The sequence below is a fragment of the Aptenodytes patagonicus genome, chromosome 1 (assembly GCF_965638725.1).
Source record: "Aptenodytes patagonicus chromosome 1, bAptPat1.pri.cur, whole genome shotgun sequence".
Classification (NCBI taxonomy): domain Eukaryota; kingdom Metazoa; phylum Chordata; class Aves; order Sphenisciformes; family Spheniscidae; genus Aptenodytes; species Aptenodytes patagonicus.
Window position 1 is genome coordinate 69,416,735 of NC_134949.1, and position 21,459 is coordinate 69,438,193.

A 21,459-nucleotide genomic window follows, 5' to 3' on the forward strand; every position below is an offset into this window, starting at 1 on the left:
AAGCCAGTCATATACATTTGAACTATGGATGCATTCATGTCCCGTCCCTTAAGACTGGAAAATTTTCCTTTGCAGTGTCTGCGGAGGGCGTTCTTTAGCTTTTTCCTCTCTCTTTATATGCACATAGCATATAAAAGTGGATTGCATGCGTCACCATTTCAGAATAGATCCTCTGCCACTGCAAATGTTTTTCAAGTGCATAGAATTTTGCTCCTTTCTTTGTGATATTGATGACTTTGTCCATTGCCTCTTTATATTTGCACAGTACCACTGTAGTGAATTACATCATGTTACTGGCATTCATGATGCATTTGTTGCTTGGATGATGGCCCAAAATTGCTCTGCTTCTCTGACAAGGTGTAAGCAGAAAATTAAGCTCCAGAGCTGTCTTCCTGAGAGGGCTATGGAGGCCTTTTTCAACTTTCTGTGCAGTAGAAAAGTTCCCTTCAGGTGATCCTTCATCACTGAGGACGAAGTTCACAATGGGAAGAAAAAGGTAGCTGCCACTACATTGCAGTTTAAACACACTGAAGCATTTGGGTATCCTGAGGCTGCCTTAGTTAGCATGTCTGTCTGGATTGACCTTAGGTATCGGAGTCTTTGGGCTCTGATTTTAAGAGGGAACCAATACCAACCACATCAGTTGATGTAGCCTTCATCCTGGCCTGAAATATCTACTGTCTCTCAGAAATTTTCGGTAGTGCATTAGTTCTCACGTAACAGGTGGGAATTGGAGCTTGCCTGTCCTGACCATCAGTAATCTTTCCAGGAGCTAGTATGGAGGTTGGTAGGATCCCCAGCCTCATTAATATTTTGCATATCCAGTCCCTTTCTCAATTTTACTGTCTTTTTACTGACTTTTGGGGAACTTGACCAAGCTCTTTGGAAGTCCCTGGCTTCCCATTACCCAATGGCCAGAAAAGCTTGCCAGAAACACCACGTACTTGGAGATAATGTGGTAACTGTATGTCTATGCAGCAGCCTGTTTGCTGATTGACAGTTTCATCAGAGGAACCTGAAATTAGAGTTTGGAGGAGGAGGGAGGTTAAGATGGTACATAGTCTCCTGAAAAGGGCTTGTTCTTTTGTATTACATCATTTCTTCTATTTCTTTACAGGCTGCCATTGACGTGGTAGACAAACTTCTCCTGTTGTACTGCCTTTTCTCTCCACCATGCTTTCATGCTTTCTAAGGAGATGTAATACTATGTAAAAAATTTGTCCGATGTTCACGTTTCCCTTTTCTGTTACTGTGAATCCCATACTGATCTAATTGACATAGTTTGCCCTCTTTCACATAGTTTGTTCAGTCTCTCAGGAACTCTTTCCTCTAAGGGAACGTTCATTCAGCTTCATGTTCTTCCTTAAAGATTAGCTGTCACCTGGTCAGGTCACTTAGGGTCTAAAAACAATGAAAAAAATAGTCTTCGTTTAAGTTCTCTGCAGATCCATGCTGCTCAGAATACATGAAGACCTTTCAGGTCTGTCTGCAGAAAATTGAATCACGGGTAAGTCATAGATAGTCAAAGATACACTCTGCTTTATATACTATCATTTGAGCAGAGAGAAAAGAGGAGCAAGAGTGCACTCTTAACACCTTCTGAAGTGGAAACTTTCTAGTTATAACTGACAGGGCGCAAGCTTACCTACAGTTAAATTGAAAATGTCAACAGCATGTCTCTGAAAATGTCTCAGCGTGCCAAGAACTCTGGTTCTTGGCAAATATTTTTTTCTTTATTATATAATTAGCTGTTCTCAGGGAAAAAAAAAATATCAAGGGTAGATTTGAAGTTTTTTGTATATGCTAAATTAGATGTGCTTTGCAAGCAGTTTGCTTCCAGTGAATATTTCTGTATCACTTCTCACAGGACTGCTTACTGGGACATATACAGACAGGCCTGCACTAAGATTCGTAAGCTGCCAAATAAAATGTTTTGTTTTGTAGAAGTTTAATTGAAATGCTCCCATGGAATATCTATAACTTGATGAATCTGAACAATGAAGTCTTTATTGTGAATACAGTCATCACTATCTTGATGAATTTTGTCTTTAGTAAATTGCATGGCAAATGTTACTTGCTGGAGAGAATGGAAGGTAATGGCAGTTCCGTGAACTAAGTTGTTGGCACAGTTTAAAAGCCACTTGCATTCCAGCCATTCCTAATACATGATTAGATCAATTTTCTGTTAACCTGCAAAAATACAGAATATAACCTTAGAATTAAAAGAATTACCAAATGGAGCAATGAGAAAAAGATTAAGTACCTGCAGTAACCACTACTGCAGAGTACTCCTGCAGAGTTAGATCTTGCCATCTAGCACTAGGAGCCTTGGCCTAGATGTCGGCCTCTAGCCTCGTTGTGTCTTCTTAACAGCACGGAGTTGTTTTGCTACGGATCTGCATCAAGCAAACCAGCCGTTCAGTGTTAGCATCGCAAATCTTGATGACTGGGAATGGAATGAAGGATGTCAGAAATCTTTCAAACCTGATTATGGAAAAGATGTTGCTTCAAAGATTGTTTTATCTTGGCAACTGACAGATTGACACAAGCCGTTTTGATTGTTACAGTTGGCTGGGGGCTTGTTTATTTTAGGTTGTTTTCTGTTATAGGCGGAGGGTTTTGTAGTTGGTGTGCCTCTTTTCTTCTCAGTTTAAAGGAAAATGTTTGTGTAGGTAATTCTGATCCACCCAAAGGACGTAGAAGCTGATACACTAGAAGCTGATACACTAGTACACCTTCACTTCCCCAGCATGTTGCTATTTTTCTCTTTGTAGGCATCAGTTTCCATCCTAGTAGTAGTTTTGCTATTCGTTGTTTCTGTAGTTTTTCTTTGCATTCTTTTCTGATATATTTCTCTATTTCCTTTTATGGAGTTTCCTCTGTTTTAAAAATTGACAGAGTTTCTGATCTTGTTTTGCACACTAAACACTAATAAGACAGGAAAAGTTTGGTTATTATACGCATGCTAGCCAGTTTGGACTATGTGTCACTGAAATTCTCCTTTGGTCTGTTGATTACTGGATGAATTATTGGCTGTACATTTTGAATAGTTTTTGATAATGGCATATTTTAAATTTTTCTTAATTTGCTGGGCATAAGAAGAATGCTTGCTGTCAGCTGCATTTGAGTGGAAGTAGATAGGCTTTCTGCAGTAAGCACTGTACAATGTCTATGCTAGATTTTTATAAATCTGCTAATTCTGAATTGCAATGTTTCTTGCTCTGTCACTGATTAAGGATGAAAACCAATCTTGTTATCCGTGTTTGTCCTGAGTCATTAGCTCTGCCTTTAGGAGTACAGGATTTATTAAAGCAAGGGGTGGTGGTATGTTCCATACCTTCCATCCTCCAGCACCTGTATAGCGAGTAATGTGCCCAACTCTCTTTGTAAAAACATGTAAGTAGAAATTGAGCTTAATATAATTTCAGTAATTCACTTCCGGGATGGAGCACAAGTTGATTGTTATGCAGGGATACAAATGCAATGCAGTGCTGTATTGTCATACTAAAGTTATACAAATGTTTGATTATGTGCAACAGCGGCATCTGAGTTTCTCCCATTTGAAGCACATTATAAAATTGTTTATGAACACTTGGTTGTGATGGAAAGAGAAAATCTATACGGAAGAAGTCAGTGAAAGTAACGTCATCAAGCATTATTATAAAATTATTAAAAGAATATCCAGAGGGTTTTGTATGTTACATGTAGCTATACTTGAGCATTTATTGTGTTTTTGCATGTTAATTAGTGATAAATTCTAGCTGAGACAAAACCTGCTCCAAATGCAAAATAAAATATGACTATGTTAATTTGTGTAATATTTATGCTAGAATTTACAATCATGTTAATGCTGAACCTTTCCCATTTGCCAAAGATATGAGTATTGTTCTGCTGTACCTGTCTGCCATCAGCAACTCTTTGAATGTCTTTTATGTTGCTAAATCACAAAATGTGCCTGTAAGCATTGTTCAACACATACTTTGAGGGAAGTAGCCTTACTTACATCTTCATGAGAACCCAGTCCTCTCCCTGTTTTGGAAACATTACCTTCGTTCTTAAAGTGGATATGTAGTTTTTCTTTCAGCATCATTTACAGAGAAAGTTTTTTATACTTTTGGTATATTATCAATGTATTCCATTTAATACCTAGCATTTTTGTGGGCTAATTTTAATAAATATAGGCCATCCTTTTATCCTTGTGGTACATTTTCTAAAATCGAAAACTGGAGAGTTGAAGATTTGTAGTTTGGTATTGTAATGGTAACGTTCCAGTGACCAGACTGTGTTAATTCACAGACTGTAATGTTGTTTCAATCGAGTGTAGGCATCCTGTCCGCAACACAGGATGATGCTTCTGGTCTACAGAATTGTTATGCAGTGTACATGCACTGGTAACCTTTGTGCTCCAATTTAGTTAGGACATTTAGTAAATTCCAGTTGATGACATTACACTATTTTTCTCTCCTCCTGTCATCCCCAAAATGTTTTAGGTAGAAGAGCTGATGATGGCCATGGAGAAGGTTAAGCAGGAGCTGGAGTCAATGAAAGCAAAATTGTCCTCTACACAACAGTCTTTGGCTGAGAAGGAAACCCATTTGACCAACCTACGAGCTGAAAGAAGGAAACATTTGGAGGAAGTCCTAGAGATGAAGTAAGTGTTTCTTTCCATTGTTTGTAGGCATGTTTTATTGATATCTCTGAATTCTCCTCTGATCCCTGGTGTTCTAAAGACAACTGCTGTATGAGTATGTCTCTAGATAGCAGCTATCTATGTAATCAGTCAAGCCTTCAGAAGTGACTTCTGACCAGGGTTTACCTACATTACTCGCACACTTTCTTTAGAGCTCAAAAATGTTTCTTCCTTCTGATCATTTGCAGTAGACTACTATTATTTGCACAATAGCATCTTCAAAGATCCTAAACAATTATTGGGACTCAATTATTTTGTGTGTCTTATGAATGTGCCATCTTGCTTTGGGTAGCCTATAATCTGCTTTAAGGTACGACACAAGTCAGTGTAGCAAAAAGGGAAGAGGGAAGAGATAAACATAGTATCAGGTAGTTGTAAAGCTAAAATCAGACTGCAGATGTCTGGTCTGCTAAAGTACTTTTCAAACTCATGCGGATGATTCATTAGCACTGGAATGGAGTTTGAAATTCTCTATCAGTCAGACTTCTCTTGTCATCTTTACATAAGGAGGCCTGAATGAAACCAAGCTTTGAGGAGGTGGGGAGAAGTGAGGAATTAGACTTCTAAGGCTTAAATACTTCCTAATTTCTGACCGTGCATTATAGATAAATAATTATCCTTAGTTTAGGGAGACATGAATCCATTTAGTGCAATGATGGATAGTGCTGCCAGCAGTTCATTAGAAACACTTTCAGTTGTTTAGCCAGCTCTGAAGAGAAGGAACATTTTTATTGGCAGGACCAGCAGTGGTTCCTCCACTGTGGTTTTGTGAGCCATTATTTATTTATTTAACTTTTCTACGCTAGCCTCTTTCCTTTTCTTTTTTTTAAATGAAAGGATAGAAAAACAGCTGTTACAAAATGGAAAGAGAGGTGGCTTAGATCTTGAAACTCTAACTTAGGAGTGCTGTATAAAGTGGGCCAGGCCTCCCCAGCTTCATATTCAGCTACAACAGTCTGATCTAGACCTGGCATAAGGACGTTGGAAGACTGCAGTACTTAAGCCGCACTTTTTATTTTTAATAAAAAATTTTATTGAGCTATAAATTTGACTGCCTTGAGAGTTGGTGTATTGGGGGATGGGAAGAATAGCTCTTAAGGTGATGTGGGAATCCAAAGCAACTGGAGATATATCCCCTATCCAATCACTTGGCAGTACTTTCTTCTGCCAAACTGCTCTGCCAAACCTTCTCATTAAAATATACACGTAGTGTACAGTATATCCTGAAATGTATTTGGAATTGTGTAGCTCTAGACCCTTTAATATAACTACACCCTTCTTTTAAATGATGACCTCTCTTAGCTGAGTAAATTATTGTTGGAAAGTTGTTGTATTGAAATGTAGTATCAGGAACTGCATAAACTGGTAGATCCATTGTACCTCAGAAGGAAGAAGAACACTGGAGAGAATGGTGATGCTGTCAGCACATGGAGAGAAAGATGGAAAAAACATTAGTTTGTATAGTTAACTAGCTGAGCATGTTTTAGTCATAGCTGGTCTGTCTTAAAGTTCTGTAGAGCTGCCAAAGCTGCTCCAAACTTTAAAAGCTCACCCTCACCATGAGTCTCTGTTGCAAACAAGTCTCTACTGAGGACTCCCAGTCAATTAAATATCTTATATTTATATACAGAAACTCCAGTATATACTTTGTTGCCCTACTCTCCCAGCCTATGCCTATTACGAAAAGCACTCTTCTCATCTTTTTTCTAGTTTTGCAAAAAGTTGCTAATGTTCTTAAAATGTCTCCTACTATTTCAACTCAGAAATAATAGTAATTGAATGAGTGGTCAATTTTGTGAAGCAGTTAGCTGGTTTGGGGATCCTTAACGCAAAACAATCACTGTTGTACAGATACTGTTCAAAGATACAGTAAAGCAATATTGTTTCCCAAGTTTTAGGGCATACTTCACTGGGAAAAGTTTGAGGTGCTCAAAAGCAGCACTGGTTAAATTTAAGATTTGATAGAGTTGTAAGTTTAACAGCCTGGGTCCTGCAGTCAGCTAATGGGGCAGGAGAGCATGCAAGAAAAATAGCTTAGGAAATGCTGCTTTAGGAGATCTAGGTATGGACTGAAAGAAAGTGTTAAAGCAACAAGAGGACTCCAGAAAGTTACCTCTGGGTTTTAATAGGAAGTTGTTAGAGATTATGTTAATGAAAATATATACTTAAAATACTGTTTCTTAGAGTAGAACTTGTGTTTACTACTGACTCTGTAACCCTGAGAAGATCATTTCACACTCCTTAGGGAATACTGTGGCACTGGAATAGCACAAGTGTGAATTATTCCAAGGAAGAAATTTCACTCCTTAAAGAAATACTATGTATTTTGAAGCCCTCTTCCTTTAAGTCTAATATTTTCATTTTCTTTAAAAAAAAACTTTGTTGTAAATAATTATGAGAGAGGTAGATAATGGTCTCTCTATTTATATCACCAAACATGATCTACTGTAAAAAAATACTAGTGAACTGGTAGGATTTTTGTTTTATTATGTTTTCTTTAAGAAGTTCTAATGTTTCCATCATTCACAGCAAATCTTTTAAATTAGGCAGGAATAAAGTGCTGTCTACAGAGAAATCTCTGTTCTTTGTCCCATAAAAACCTGCTTAGGCTGAGCTGAGTTATAAACTGTTGAAAATCACCAGTTTTCCTTTCCCTTTTTTTCTCCTGGTGTTGTCAGCAAATTTTGGCAGTGTGTGAAAATAACCGAGCACAAACAGTCTAATCTGGGGCCGAGCTCATGCAATTGCCAAAACTGTAGCAGCGGACACTGCACTTACAGGGAAGGGGAACAGACACTGTGTCTGTATGTAGAGAAGAGATTTTTTTTTTTTTTTTTTTTTTTTCCTCTGGACTAGGCAGGCCTTTTGTTATGGTCAGAACGACCAGAAGATTCTTCCTAGTCATCTGCTTCGGGGTTGAAAAGTCCCAGTTGGAGCATTTCTCAATCTGTTCTTTCAGACCTGGAAAACTGTCCAACAGTCCTTTCCTGAATTATGCCTTCTCTTGCTAATTGCAATTGCTGCTAGCCCTATAATTCAAGGGATGCAGACTTACATAATGCAGTTGGCGCTTCAGAGTTGGATCCTTCATCCTGCTGGCACATAACAGAAAGATTATTACTTGTCCAAGAATAATTTACTATCCTCTTTTTTCTTTAAAAATAATCAAGGATATTACAGACAAATGAGTTGTTATAATAGAACATAATTTATGTTTCAAAATCAAGCTGTCAAAAAATGTCTTTTGATTTCTTATATGACTTTACATGAGTGGTCTTTTCAATATTTATCACACCAGTCTCTAATTGCATGAATACATCCCACAGATAGTGTTTTGTTTGATACAGAGTGTAAGCGGTGATCAGAGATGAACCAGGCCTGTGTAGCTTAATGAAGCTGTTTATTGTATTGCTTCCTTGTTTCATCTCGGAGCTGGAAGGCCTGCTGAGAGCTACATGAGGGCTACTATTGAAAATAAGATGCCAACCTAGGCAGTGCTATGCAGGAAGACTGTTCATCCTTATATCTGCTACAGTTTTCCTGCATGATATGCAAGTCACTTAAAAATATTTGGTAGATGGTTGATAAGTCCAAGTGTTCATTTTCTGGCTCTCAGATAAGAAAAATACAAACACACGCACACGAACGCTCACAACTGAAAATGAAGTCAATGGAAGCTAAGGTTGTTTATCTTCTGAAAAGTTCATCCTCTCAGCAATAAAGCAGTGTTGTCTGGAGGTATTGGCTCAGTAACACCCCTGGAAGCCCCGGAATCTTATAGCTGGATTAGGGATGATTAATTGGCACATAGTTTATTTGCCAGAAGAGTAATTTCAGTTTATCCAGAACAAAAGCAGGGGGAAAAAAAAAAGTATCAATGTCCATCCAATGATAACTTGTCAGCACGTCAGAAATTGTCTTCTTGGAAATTAGAGATTTTTTTTTTTTTTTTGGTGATTAGATAAATCATTGTTTATGCCTATGGTTTAACGACAGTTCTCCAGAGAAGTGATGCCTACTTGCAGAAGTACATGTGTGTTCTTCATGTATAAACAGTTGTCTCTGTAGTTTGAAGTCACTTCGCATTTGTTGTCAGTGCTACAAAGCAGTAATATGTTAACCTTGCATCTGCAAGGTATGGCTTTCTAGGCCCAACACAAACTCTTCATCATACTGAACTGGACTATAAGGTCTATGGGCCACTTGGTATATTAGGCCATCATGTGATTGCAGCAATGGTACCAAAGCACCTCCTGTAATTACTGTGTATGAAATTAAATAAGCCAAAATCCCACAGGGGGCTCTCATGTCCGTAGTATTTACTGTCTGGGGCAAACCTGAACAAGTGCATCTGCATCAGTCCCTTTTTTTCTTCTATAAGCTTACATTTTTTTTCTTTAAAATGTCTTTTTCGAGGCACGCAGTGAAAATGAACGCAACAATATCCTATTACCATTGTTTTGTTCTTTTTAATTTTCAAGTATAAAATACATAATCATATATGTTTATTTTAATTATATGTGGTCATCCAGTTAGATTTTGACATTTAAGTTGTAAAAAGTTCAGTTGCAGTAGTCTGAAATGTGAAAAATTATCCATTTCTAATTACTGGACAATACAGACATTACGTTTGAATAATTGGAAATAAACTGACCTTGGAACAGCTGCTAATCTCCAAGTGAATCACACAGAATCTGATAGGAAAGCTGAAATACAGTGTGTAGATATATTGTGTGTCTTTTAAGGCTAAAGTTTATTGAAAGGCCAAAATTTTTTTTTTTTAACTCCACAGTTCTCCTCACCGTAATGAAACATTAGGCTTTTCATAAATGTAATTGTAGATCTTGGTTACCTTCAAATTCGATGGCTTCTGCTGTTATTTTTTAACTCAGGTGAAAGCTTGAGAGAAAACATGATCTCTTTTGCGCTTTTTTTCTCTTTCCAATTAAGGAATGAAGCCTGTTATCCTTTCTGTCCTCCTGCGTTGTCAATGAGCCTTCGGGCACTCCAAGACGCTCGGTGTCGTGGCAGCATTTGCGACAGCCTGCTGCTTCGTTTTCAGTGCAACTGATACTAGATGTCCTGAATCATGGAAATGAGCAGAAAAGCTTAACCTATTTATGGGCACCAGTACAAAACTGGTCAGTCAAATGATTCACGTAGGTGAGAGAGCTATTAAACTCGAATCTCAAAGTTTTACAGAAAGAATAAACTGCAAAGCAAAGAAGCGGGACCTTTAGTGAAGCCTATGTAAATAAGGTGCCCCATATGAGCACACACAGAATTTGTTGTGTTGTGGTTTATGCTGTTTCTTGAAGTATTGGGAAGTTATGTTTATCTTTTGTAACTGGTTTGTTTTTACTCTTCATCTTCCTTGCAAAACTTTTTCTTCTGTGGCTTTTTCAGATACTAAAATCTTGGCACGATATGTCACAGTCCCTTTCTGTCTTGTGATAAAACCTCCATATCTCATTTTATCTTGAATTCTATGGTCCCCGAGAACAGTCTTGTAGAGAGAAAGTACTGTACTATCTTAATGAGCCATGACGGGCCTGGAAGCAAGACCAACTGCTGAAAAGTACACCAGGTGGTGTTAAAGGGGTTTGTTCCACTCAGTAATTGCTAAGACTATTAATGTTGTAGGGAGGAGTTGGGAAAAGGAGGTCCAGTCATTAACTTCCTGAGAATTTAGCTACACCGTGCTCCTGTTTCCGTGCCTTTCCATGGGAGATATTTTTTTCCTTCTGGGTATGTTTTCCGGGGAGTGGGTTTAGTGTAAGTGATCTCTTGGGTAGTTCTTGGAACTTAGTTTTCTAGCTGGTGAAAGGAAATTAGACGTCTTTCAAGTGAGAATGTGAAAAACATAGCATATAGCCTCAGTGTTAAGAATGCACAGGTTTTGTTATGTTTTTCTTTTCTATTAATAGATTACAGCATTCTTACAGAAATTGCCATGAAAGATCTCATCAGTAGAGATCTTGGCATACACACAGAGTGCTAAAATGTATATTGGTTTTTTTTTTTTTAGGCTTAGACAATCCTAGCACTAGTGATGAATACCCTTCTTGTCTTTTCTTGGTTTGCTAGTTCATTATTGCAAACACACTTAGAGAGCAGGTGCAGCACAAGATAATTTCTTGGAAGTCATTAGTGCCCCATGTTCTTTACTGCCCAAAGGGCGTTGCTTTGGGAAAAGTTCGTTTTTACCATAACCTGCATGCAGATCATCTTATCTAAAAGAATAACAAGAATTATGCTTTTTTCTAGAAATAGCTACTCAGCTAACCCAATGTTAAACTGGTAGAGGAATGGAGAGAGTGATGGTTTTATTTTGACTAACGTATAAAACAGATTGCCTGTAAGATAGCTCTAAGGGCACCAATATACTACCTTCTGCTAGCTAATTCTGTATGCCTTTTCCAGTACAAAACACTGTTTTTCTACTATATTCTAACATACGCTTTGTGTCATTAAATACCTTCAGAAGTTCTGTCAGAAGTAAAGGTTTATGTGTTCAAAGAGAATCTGTGTAATTTTCCCTTGGGTGTATGAATCCTCCAGTCCACTTATTTCAAGAACAACACTGACAAAAATAGATTTCCAGGTCTTCAGCATGCCTTTTTTATTGTTTCTATATACTTATATACACAACAAACATAAATATGACTGTGATTTTTGTTTCAAAATACGCAGCAGTGTTTTGGCTCAGGATTGGTAGCAACAGTACATTTCCTAGGCTGGCTGTTTCAGCTGCATCAGTGATTCCTGTCGCCATCCCTAATCCAGCTATAAGATTCTGGGGCTTCCAGGGGTGTTACTGAGCTAAACCAAATCAGGCACATTTTACTTTCTGTTAAAGTCAAAAGAACCGTGAGTTCCTTAGGGTGCTTTTTCGTCTTTTATAAACGTGCACTGTAAATAGTGATGCATATAAATCAACTCTGTAAGCACTACATATTTCATTAAACACAGTCAAGTTGTGGGTTAATAGAAGTTCCAAGTGAAAATATTATGGTATCTCATTGCATATATTGTAGATTTAATGTAGTGTGAACAATAGTAGCTTTGAGCCATTGTAAATCCCATCCGGACATCGTCAACATAGTTCAAAATACAAGGAGGGAAATCTCAAAGGTTAGATGTGCTCATATGGCCACTGTGCATATGCGAGTCATTCTTTTATTGTTTTTAAAATAACAGTGCAGCTTTGCGGGGTGTAGGTAAGGCAAAGTCTAACTTCAGAGTGTTTTCTGGACTTGAACAGAAATTCCTTTACTGAAAGTCAGGTCAATTCGCTTTAATTACAGAAATAACTTCTAAAGCAAGTAATTGCTGTCCTACAGTCCTGGAGGACAACAAGTGGGAGTTGTGTAAGAAAAATTGGAGAAATGAGTCAAGTCGTTGGCGGTCCCTACAATCTTTGTCTTTATACTGTATGGGAATATTCAGTATATCTTTTGGTTTTCCTCCCTTCCCAAACAATACTTTTGAGCTCTTTTAAGCAAAATAAAAAACACCATCTGCAAGTCTATGGAATTTCTAAGAAAACTCCATAGTGAGAGGGTTTGGGAGTTGTTGGTTCGTCTGGTGGTATCTTATGTGCAGCGCAAGTAACTACATGTAACAGGAATTAAAAACATGAAAATTGACCAGAACTGTTAATTTAGAAATCCTAAAAGATGACACTAAGCACCCTAAAAGTGTCTGTCTTTAAGGTATAATCCTGTCATTGCTATTGAGTCACTTTTCCCCAGTCCAATATCTAGTGTTATAGTTTCTGCAGATTACAGGGTAAAGAGAACTATCTTTCCTGGTATTGGGAGCTACTATGTATAGGATTGTAGGGAAGACTGAAAAATGATTTGACACAATGTCATATTTGGTGTTCCCTAAAGCCCCTTTTATAGCCCTTCCTCAAGCACTAGATAGGTATGGCTATAGCTTTCTGGAAACCTATAGTTCTTTTTCAGTCTGCTAGCATTTTACAGCTTTAAAATTGATGTCAAGAAAACATTCAAAACTCAAGGATCACACTAGTTTTATTTCCACTATGTAATCTAGGAATCAAGCTTTGCATATGAGGTTAAACTAAATGACATAACTGGTGTTTGCTACACAATCTAAGAGTCAACTAGTTTGATCATTTAGTTTAATTTCATGAATAAAGATTTAAGACCACCAATACTGTTGTGAAAAGATGACTACTGCAAGTAGCTTTGAGCAGCCAAGGATTTCATCAGCCTACCTTCAGTTCTTAGAAAGTTATTGGAGTAAATGATAAAAAATATTATTTGTAAATGCATAGAAAATAGTAAAGTGTGTCCCCATATGCCAAGTCGTAGTTTTGGTAATACAGTAGATGTGATATGTTTTGATCTCAGGAGGATTTCTGTCATTGTCTCAAAGAACTGTCTCATCAGCAAAGCAGGGATTATATTCCTGATTAAACTATTGTAAAGTGAACAAGCAGGTAGCTGGAAAATAATTAATAGTTCATTGTCAAAATGGAAACCTGTATTACATGGTTCCCTTGGAGGTCTCTCCCAAGTCTGTTACTGTTCAAAATGTCCATTAATGAAGTGGCTGACAAGCCAAAGGGTAAGTATTGCCAAAATGCCACAGTGGGTGTTCAGGCATTTTGGAGAACAAGATGAGAATTCACGATGATCTCGATAAAGTGAAGAGGGCATCTAGGGAGGTTGTAGAATACTGTTCGCTGGAGGTTTTTACAGACAAATTACACCAACGTATCACAAATAGCTTAAATATAGCTGAACGTGCTTTGGGGGTAGTTTAGATGAAATTTAGGATAGGGAGGGTGTTATCTTGCAGTTTTTGTGATTTTTCAGCACAGATCATATACTTCCCTTAATGAATGTCTGTCGTAAAAATATACATATTATATGCATGAGCTTGTTCTACATATTATGTGGGCTCAGTTCTCTCTGTTAATACTGGCTTTGGCTTGCAGATTCAATTTCTAAAGAGAAATTTTGCTCTTGTAGGTAGTCCATTTTGAGTATTCTTCATGCAAAGGAAACTTTTTTTTAAATTGAAAGAAGTAAACATCATTCAATTTGTTGGTTCAAGGTAGCTGCAAAATTCTTGCTGCCTTTCAAGCCCTCAGGAGGCAGGAAATCTGAAAGGGTTAGGTCTGGTTAGGTTATAAAGAATGCAAAGGATATCTTCTGATATTTACAGAAAGCCTTAATGACCTCAGCTAGACACATTTTCTTCAAAAATATTAATAATGCAGCTATTAATAATAGTACTTTGCAGTTTAGTTCTTTTAATTGACAGATCTTACATGTCAGTCTTCCTTTTTATAAAAATGGAGAAATACTATCGTTGTTCCTCAAAGGAGTAAACTGAAAACAAAACCATGAAGTGACTCGTTCAGCCATGGCCACAGAACTTCAGTGACGTCAGGAATTAAAATCTGAAGATACTAGGTTTGCAGGTTTTTAAATAGCTTAATGTTTGAGACACAAATGTTTAATAGGAAATGTTGTGCATATAAGATACATACTTCTTAATTTATTTCTCTCTTCTAGCATGTTCTCATACAGATCCTTTCTACATCCTCATTTTTTCTTTATTATATGTCTATACATAAAATTGAGTATGCTTATCTTACCACTTTAGTGCTCTAATTGGAGAGAATCAATCTGTTCTCTTTTGCTAAGCTGATCTTCGGATTTGTCTTGCTTGCTAGATTCCCATTGTTAGTGGGGGCTTTGATTTGGAGTTTGAAAAATTAGATTAATTTAGCCAGGAGATGTTAATTTAAAACAAAAACAAATAAATTTTTGCCCTGCCTTGAAAAATATGAAGCTGGCTTTGGACTACAATTTCATAGGTTTTGTGACAAATGAGGCATGAAACAAATTGGCAAACCCACAATGTCCAAAGTACAGTGGTACAGTGTGCTCTTTAATTCCCAGCCCTAAAGATCTCAGCAAAGGTCGCAAATTAAACAAAGTCAAAATTAATCAACTCTACAATCAAAATACAATCATTAAGGCTTTCGTTTGCTACAAAGAAGCAGTTGTGAAAGAGGCACTGGAGCAAGTTCTTTTGTGCAGTAAGGGAAAATCAACAGCAAGGTGTCGAACAGAAAAATGAAACCCTGCAGGTGAAGCTGTCTTTGGAGCCAAAAGAAACCAGCACTTACGCAGAAATGCAAGTAAACTGTTGGAGAATGGAAAAGGTGTTTGGTGCTGAGCTGCAGAGGGTGCCAACATTGCATTTGGCCCAAACAGAAGAAGCCTGTGGGCTAGAGTCATGCACTGTAGTCATGCACAGCCCCTTCAAGCAACCTCTCACCCAGGCTTCACTCCAGTGGTCTCAACTGCTGCAGCTTTTGCCTCCTTTACAACATGGAGCATGGGTGTAGCAATTCCGCTGTGTGGGAAGTCGAAAAGTACAGTCAGGGATGCCTAGAGACACTGTAACTGACAACACCTTTCTTTATACATTTTGTGCCCTCATTTTGGGGAGACTTTGACACATGTATGGATACATCTCCATTGTCTCAAGTACATTATTTATACAAATATTGAATTTCTTGTTCCATTTTATGGACAAACATGCTCCCAATGCAACTTACATACAACTAAGTGTAAGAAATTCTTCTTTTGTTACCTGTTTCTGAAACAGAACTTGTAGACCTTTAATGAAAATAGCTTTAGAGGGACAGAAATTACACTGGGCAACTATCTGTTTTCATCTCAGTGATACGAATAACATAAAAGCTTTATTCCCATACATGGGAGATGCATTATCTTTTAATAGATCTCTGTTCTGGTTTGATTTTCTGTTTTACTAACTGATAAAATAGCGATGTGGAATAAATATGTAAACAGTGTCGTAAGTTACGCTTTATTCACACCAGTGAGTCCTAATAATGAAATACATGCTTTTTAGCCTATACCTACCTTAGCCCAATTGCTGTTACACTTCTTCCTGGTGCAGGAACTCATGTGTGTGCAATGTGCATGCATTGCTTGTGTTTTGTTTGACCTGCCTAGAGTATGGGTCATTTTTATTTTATAAATAAGTATAGTTAATTTTCTCCAGATTCTGATAAGCTTTATAAGTTTCTTAGCAGATGAGTGATGTAATGATAATTTAATGTATTTGCAAGGCAGGAATGCTTGTTTAAGAACTGTTAGGTTATAGTATGAGGCATGGAATAAAACCCTCAACTCTTCTTTTGGAGTTACTCTACCCCCTGTTCCCACTGCCAAGTCATTTCTGAAGCGGTTGTACATAAATCAGCAGACCATCATCAGGAAATGCCTGCTTGGAAAAGATGGAAAATTTGACTCCTCATGACCAACAGTCACAGATTTTCAGTTCGACTTTCATCGCCCTTCTATATACTGATATGGCTGGTCTGGAACACGCATTGTGAAGGACAAAATCTACCTTTTTCAGTTGCTCTATCCCCAAGGAAATCCTACAAGTCTTAGAAAAAGTCTTTTAAAAATAGTAACTGAAGGAACCCGCATACCAAAAGAAGTCACGTTCCTCTTTGCAATTCATGCACTGCGTTTGCACATTTTTCTAGTTTGTCTTAACTGTGTGTTTTGATTTCAGGTAAGAGTTAGGATAGTCTAGTGGAAGTATTTCATTACCTAACTTCTCAGCTCTTCAAGCTGAACTTGGTGGCAGTCTGCTGGGACTTGGAAATACACACCTACACCTTTAATGAACAAGAGGAGTTTGCTGATCAAAATGGGATACAATAACTCGTCTCCACATGACCTTAAAATACTTCTAGGAATAGATTTTTTTTTTTAATTGTGCAGCCTTCTATAATATCAATTTATGCTGTGGCATTCAGTTCTCATTATGATACTTCACATTATGTAGTACTTTCCATCTGTGAATGTTAAAGCAGTTACAAATGCCATGTTAATTCTCAAAATACTCCTCTGAAAAAATAAGTATTTATCTTATTTAGGGATAAGGAAAACTCAGCACAGAAGAATTTAAATGGCATGAAAAATTGTCTGGGTTGCTTGTAGCAGAGTGACCTCCAGACCACGCTCAAGTCATTTAACTGTATCTTGCACTCCAATATAAGTTTTCATTTGCTAGGAAATGAGATTTTTTTTCCATAAATACAGTTTATATTCCATTGCAAATGAATAAAGGACAGTTATTAAAGTATTAAAGGGCAATATTAAAATTTGTTTTCTTGTTCATGATAGAAAATTGTTTTTAATAGGACAGAGACCAAGAGATACACAGCTAGGTGCTTTCCCATCTTCTCTGTTCCTCAAGTCTTCACTTTGTCCTCTTTGTTTGTTGGTTGGCCTTCAGAACCTTGTTCTCTGCCTACCAGTGACCATCTCTGATTTACGTTTGACTCCAAGAAACATTTTTCAAGACTTCCACCATTCTACATACAAGATATACGTTGGACAAGAAAGGAGCTCATTTCTAGCTCTGACACACCTGTTGATCGCTTAATTGTTGGTTCTAAGGAGAACAGCATTGCGTTGTCTGAACCTAGGAGTCTGTTGCCATTTCAGATTATCCCACTGGACCTCCAAGTGCCTCTTCAGAAAGGCATGGATTTTCCATATATTCTGTGTCACATTGCTGGCCTCTTGTTTCTTGTATCCTAGGACAGCTAATGTGGCATTAGATACCATTATTTGGGCAATGGAATCCCAGAGCAGGCACCAAGAACAACTGAATCATCACAGTTCCCATCAGCATCGGTTAGAGACAAGACTGCAGTCTGGTCAGACAGCTTCTCAGCATTGACAGAGGTCATCTTGAAGTGATGCTGAATGTATTAATATCCCCAAATTTGACATCATAAACATATTCTACACTGCAAGACCTCATAGTTTCAGTTGAACTTCTGTCATCTCTTTTGGCCGCTCTAAAAAGTCATGTTCTCGGTCAAGGTCCTCTTATTTAGGAACATGGTACTTCCCAGGCTCATTGGGATTAGGAGTCATTGTTCTCATGACATTTCACATCACATACTTTCCTAAAAGCTTTGGAATTATTAGTTCCAAAACACTTGCAGTCAAGCGACTTCCACGCCATAGGTTAGTCGTAATCACTGAGGCTGAACGGGTCTTTTAATGGAGTTGTTTCTTTTTCATATTGTGGAAGAATAATTTATTCCTAAAACATTGCCAGTAGCTGACTCTCAACTTTCACCTTCTACTTTGAGAATGGTACAATGTATTTGATAGCTCATTCCATGGCTGAACTATGTTACTTTTTAAAAAATATATATTTTGTTCTTATGTAATTGAAGTACATTATTATTATTTAACAAAGAACAGTAGATTCTCAGTGTCATTCTAACATTTTTTCTGGTTTTGCTAGATAATTTTGCTGTCCTTGATTGTCTTTTTGGTGAAAATTCACAGAATTATAACAGGCACATGCACAAATATTTTCCCACTCTATTTCACAGTTATAATAAACTCATCTATGTTTTTTGTCTTTTTGACTGTTACTGTAGTCATACTTAAGAAAAAGCTAGCTTTGAATGAGTTTTTCTGTAGGTACTAAGCTTTGTAGTTGTCCTTGGAGGTGTTTGGGAGTGAGTTCTGGTTTCATTGGCCAATTGCCGATGCCAAGTCTTTCTCCTGCTCACACAAGGCTGGCTGTTCCACTATTCCAGAACCACCTTCTAATCCTGCAAATTTTGGTCAGTGTTAGCTAAGGAGCAAAATTACGAATTTTAACAAATGACATGTGGAAAGCCAGTTTTGTGAATGAAGATGTGCACTAAATGCATTGCATTAGTGAATAAATGGGCTGTTATGATACACATTCCTCATTTATAACTTTTAAAGTTGCAAATTCTAGAAGTAAATGCAAAAACTTACAGAGATTTAGCTTAAAATTTGAGTGCATGGCTTATAATTGAAAAATTAAAATGCTAAGAGAAGGGCACAATTTTCTTATCAAAGATGCAGGGGCAGGATGGCCTTTATACTGTTCAATCAAGAATATTTGTAGAAGTGGTGAAATTAATTTTTTTTTTTAAAGCTTTGTTTTCCATATCATGCTCATCAGCCTCTCCTGGGTTCAGAAAACTGGTTTCAGTTAGGCCCTTAGGTAAACAGGAGGTATTGTTTACATGATACAGGGCAAGATGCTAACTGACTCTTCAGTTTTTCTTCTTCATTATCTAGCTCCTTACAACAGGATTTCATATACGTGTAGAAAAGGTACAAAAGAGAGAAGCTGCGATCACACAAGTAAAACTTCTGAGGTTAAAAAGCAGACAGATTGAGAAAAGCATGATTAAGCCTTGTTGATGCTCCTAATAATTCGTGCCATGTGCTGATCTGTATTCAGAGCCACCAGGTAGAGCTAACCTAGCGTTTCTCTGTGCTGTGCACCTGTGAGCCATAAGGATATGGCCTGGTCCACGGCCAAACTCACTTTGGAATTTTTCCCAGGCTATGTTGGTTTTACAAATACACTATCATTTTGTTACTACTCTTTGAATTTGTTCCTGTTTGTCTTTTCTTTTTTACAAATAAGATGCTCCAGAACGGCAAGACTGAAATGTAGTCATTCTAAATGGCATTCATAAATTCTCCTAGGTGTGCAATTTGACCTTAGCCAAGTCACTTTATAAAGTTTCCGAGCTCTAAAATGAATATACAACTACTTTTTCTCATTTATTTTTCTCATAACTCAGTGAAGGTTTTCTTTAAGCCTTTAAGTATGTAAAACTATTTGAGGTGCCAGAGCACTATAATACTGTTTCTTTATTCGTTTCTTCTGCAGCAGGTCAAGGAAAGCAACATCATTCAGAGAATCTTAAAAAAAAAAAAATTCTTTCTCTCTGAATATTATAATTAGCCATGTTCTTCACACAGTTGTTTAGGCCTTGTTGAAATGTGTGAATATGAAAATAAACAGAAGAGTTCCTCTTGACGTTATCATTCAGTAAAATCCCTTTTAAGAAGCATTTGAAACTTCACATGCAATTTCTGATGCTGCCTTATTGTATGAATGAAGCTGTGCTCTGCGGTGTATAGGCAAAGACCGAAAATATGTTCTCTGGAACATGAGGCATTGTGTTCCGACTGCACAGCAGCCTGAGGTACTGACCCATCTGGTCCTGTTCCCCCTTCCCAATTCCTCCTTTACACTGTATCTGGCACTCACGAAACTCCACTGCACTAATTCAGCACACTAACCTAGCAAAAATATGTTGACATTTTTCTGAAGTTAGTTTTCTGCTGGCTTAGTGCACAGAAATGGCAATCCATGGTTAGATAAGCCTCAGACAGCACAAGGCAAGGTTTGAAACTTAATGTCTTGTGTCCTGGGAAAGAGAAGACTGTGACAGCAAGCTGTTAGATTGGCTTGAACTGCAACTTCGGTTGCAAAACCAAAAGCCACCTTTGCACGGAGTAAATGCCTTCTGGTCTTCATTCATAGCTTGCGCAATGTGATGAGATCCTTGTGATGAGATCTTGATGTTTAATAATCTTCTCCTGCTTCATAATCCCTTCCTCTACAGCTTTCTCCTCTTCACTAAGAGGTCTGTCCTACTCTTGACCCGATAGGCCTGCTGCCTTTGGCCAGCTGCCTCCCTTATCAGCAGAGTATTGGAGGTGGAGCGGTGTTTTCTGTTAAGGATCTGAGCTGCAACAGTTCGGTCCCTCCGTCATTCTGCATCTGTCAGTCATTCCTTGTTCTGAGTTGAGTGGGTTGATTAGACTGATTAAAGTAGGTGTCTGGATTGAGAGGGTTAAAGAGCATCCATCTGTTCTGGATTTACTGCTGCTTCAGTGGAGGCAGGAAGGCCAGGAATTAGTGAGTGGCTTAGTCCTTTCTCACTGCTGGCAGCTGACAGGAGCACTGATGAGGTGATAATGAACTAAAAAGTCTGCCCTGTTGGCTGGGTGGGAAGGGGACCCAGACAGTGGGCAAGTCTTACCCCTGTCCTTGCCAAGATTTTCACATTTTAATAGAATCCATCTAAAGCAAAATTAACAGGTATATTTCCTGGATGAGTTTCAGTAATGTAACTTATCACCGGCGGATACGAAAGAAATATGTATCGTGTTACTTGCAGTGTGGCAGCTCTGTAGGGTTCAGGCACCAGACAGCCCAATCAAATAGGAGCAGTGCCAGAAACAGGAATGTTTATCAAATGCAAAATAAAATGTAACTTCTTTTAAAATACCATCTGAAGTTCTGCAGAAGATAACTCTTCCATTTTAGTTCTAACTTTTGGTGGCACTTACTAACATTCCTTGACCCTAACAATCCTTAAAGTATTCAAATCGGGATTTGCAGATACATCCTAAAGGCGTTTTGTGTTTTCCCTCATTGCTTTAGGTGCTACAAAGCATTATTTTTCTTACTTCTTCTTTAAACCTCTGTCTTGCATCAGAACATGTTCCAGATTCCCTGTAACCTCACAGTATTTTACTTTTGACACAAGTCCGGCTGATGCCAAGCATGAGTGTTCATTATGTGTATATGCTAACACAGTATGAATATACTAGCATATCAAGGTGTAAGAAGCACTTTAAGCCAGTCGGATAGCTGAAGAATACAATGTAGGCACTCAATGGGCTTCTTAAATTAACATGTGGTGTTCTTCTCAACTTACTTGTTGCTGACAGACTTAAAGGTTCAAGATTTTACAGGTCTTTAATTTGTAAAGAGTCTACAGAGAGTATGAATATGAAATCTCTTAGTAAGAGTTTGTCTTTTTCTTAGAAAACAATGCTAAGAGTTTTGCAAGCTGGGTTAGA

At 37.8% G+C, this 21,459-nt stretch overlaps 1 protein-coding gene across 10 annotated transcripts in view; it reads left to right on the forward strand.

Moving 5' to 3' along the window:
• Positions 1-21,459, forward strand: part of ERC1 (ELKS/RAB6-interacting/CAST family member 1) — a 309,608-nt gene that overhangs the window by 203,248 nt on the left and 84,901 nt on the right. For all 10 annotated transcript variants that reach the window (XM_076341250.1, XM_076341288.1, XM_076341261.1 and 7 more), the window contains one exon: positions 4,491-4,651. In XM_076341250.1, the coding sequence (XP_076197365.1) occupies positions 4,491-4,651 (161 nt within the window). The remainder of the gene's footprint in view (positions 1-4,490; positions 4,652-21,459) is intronic.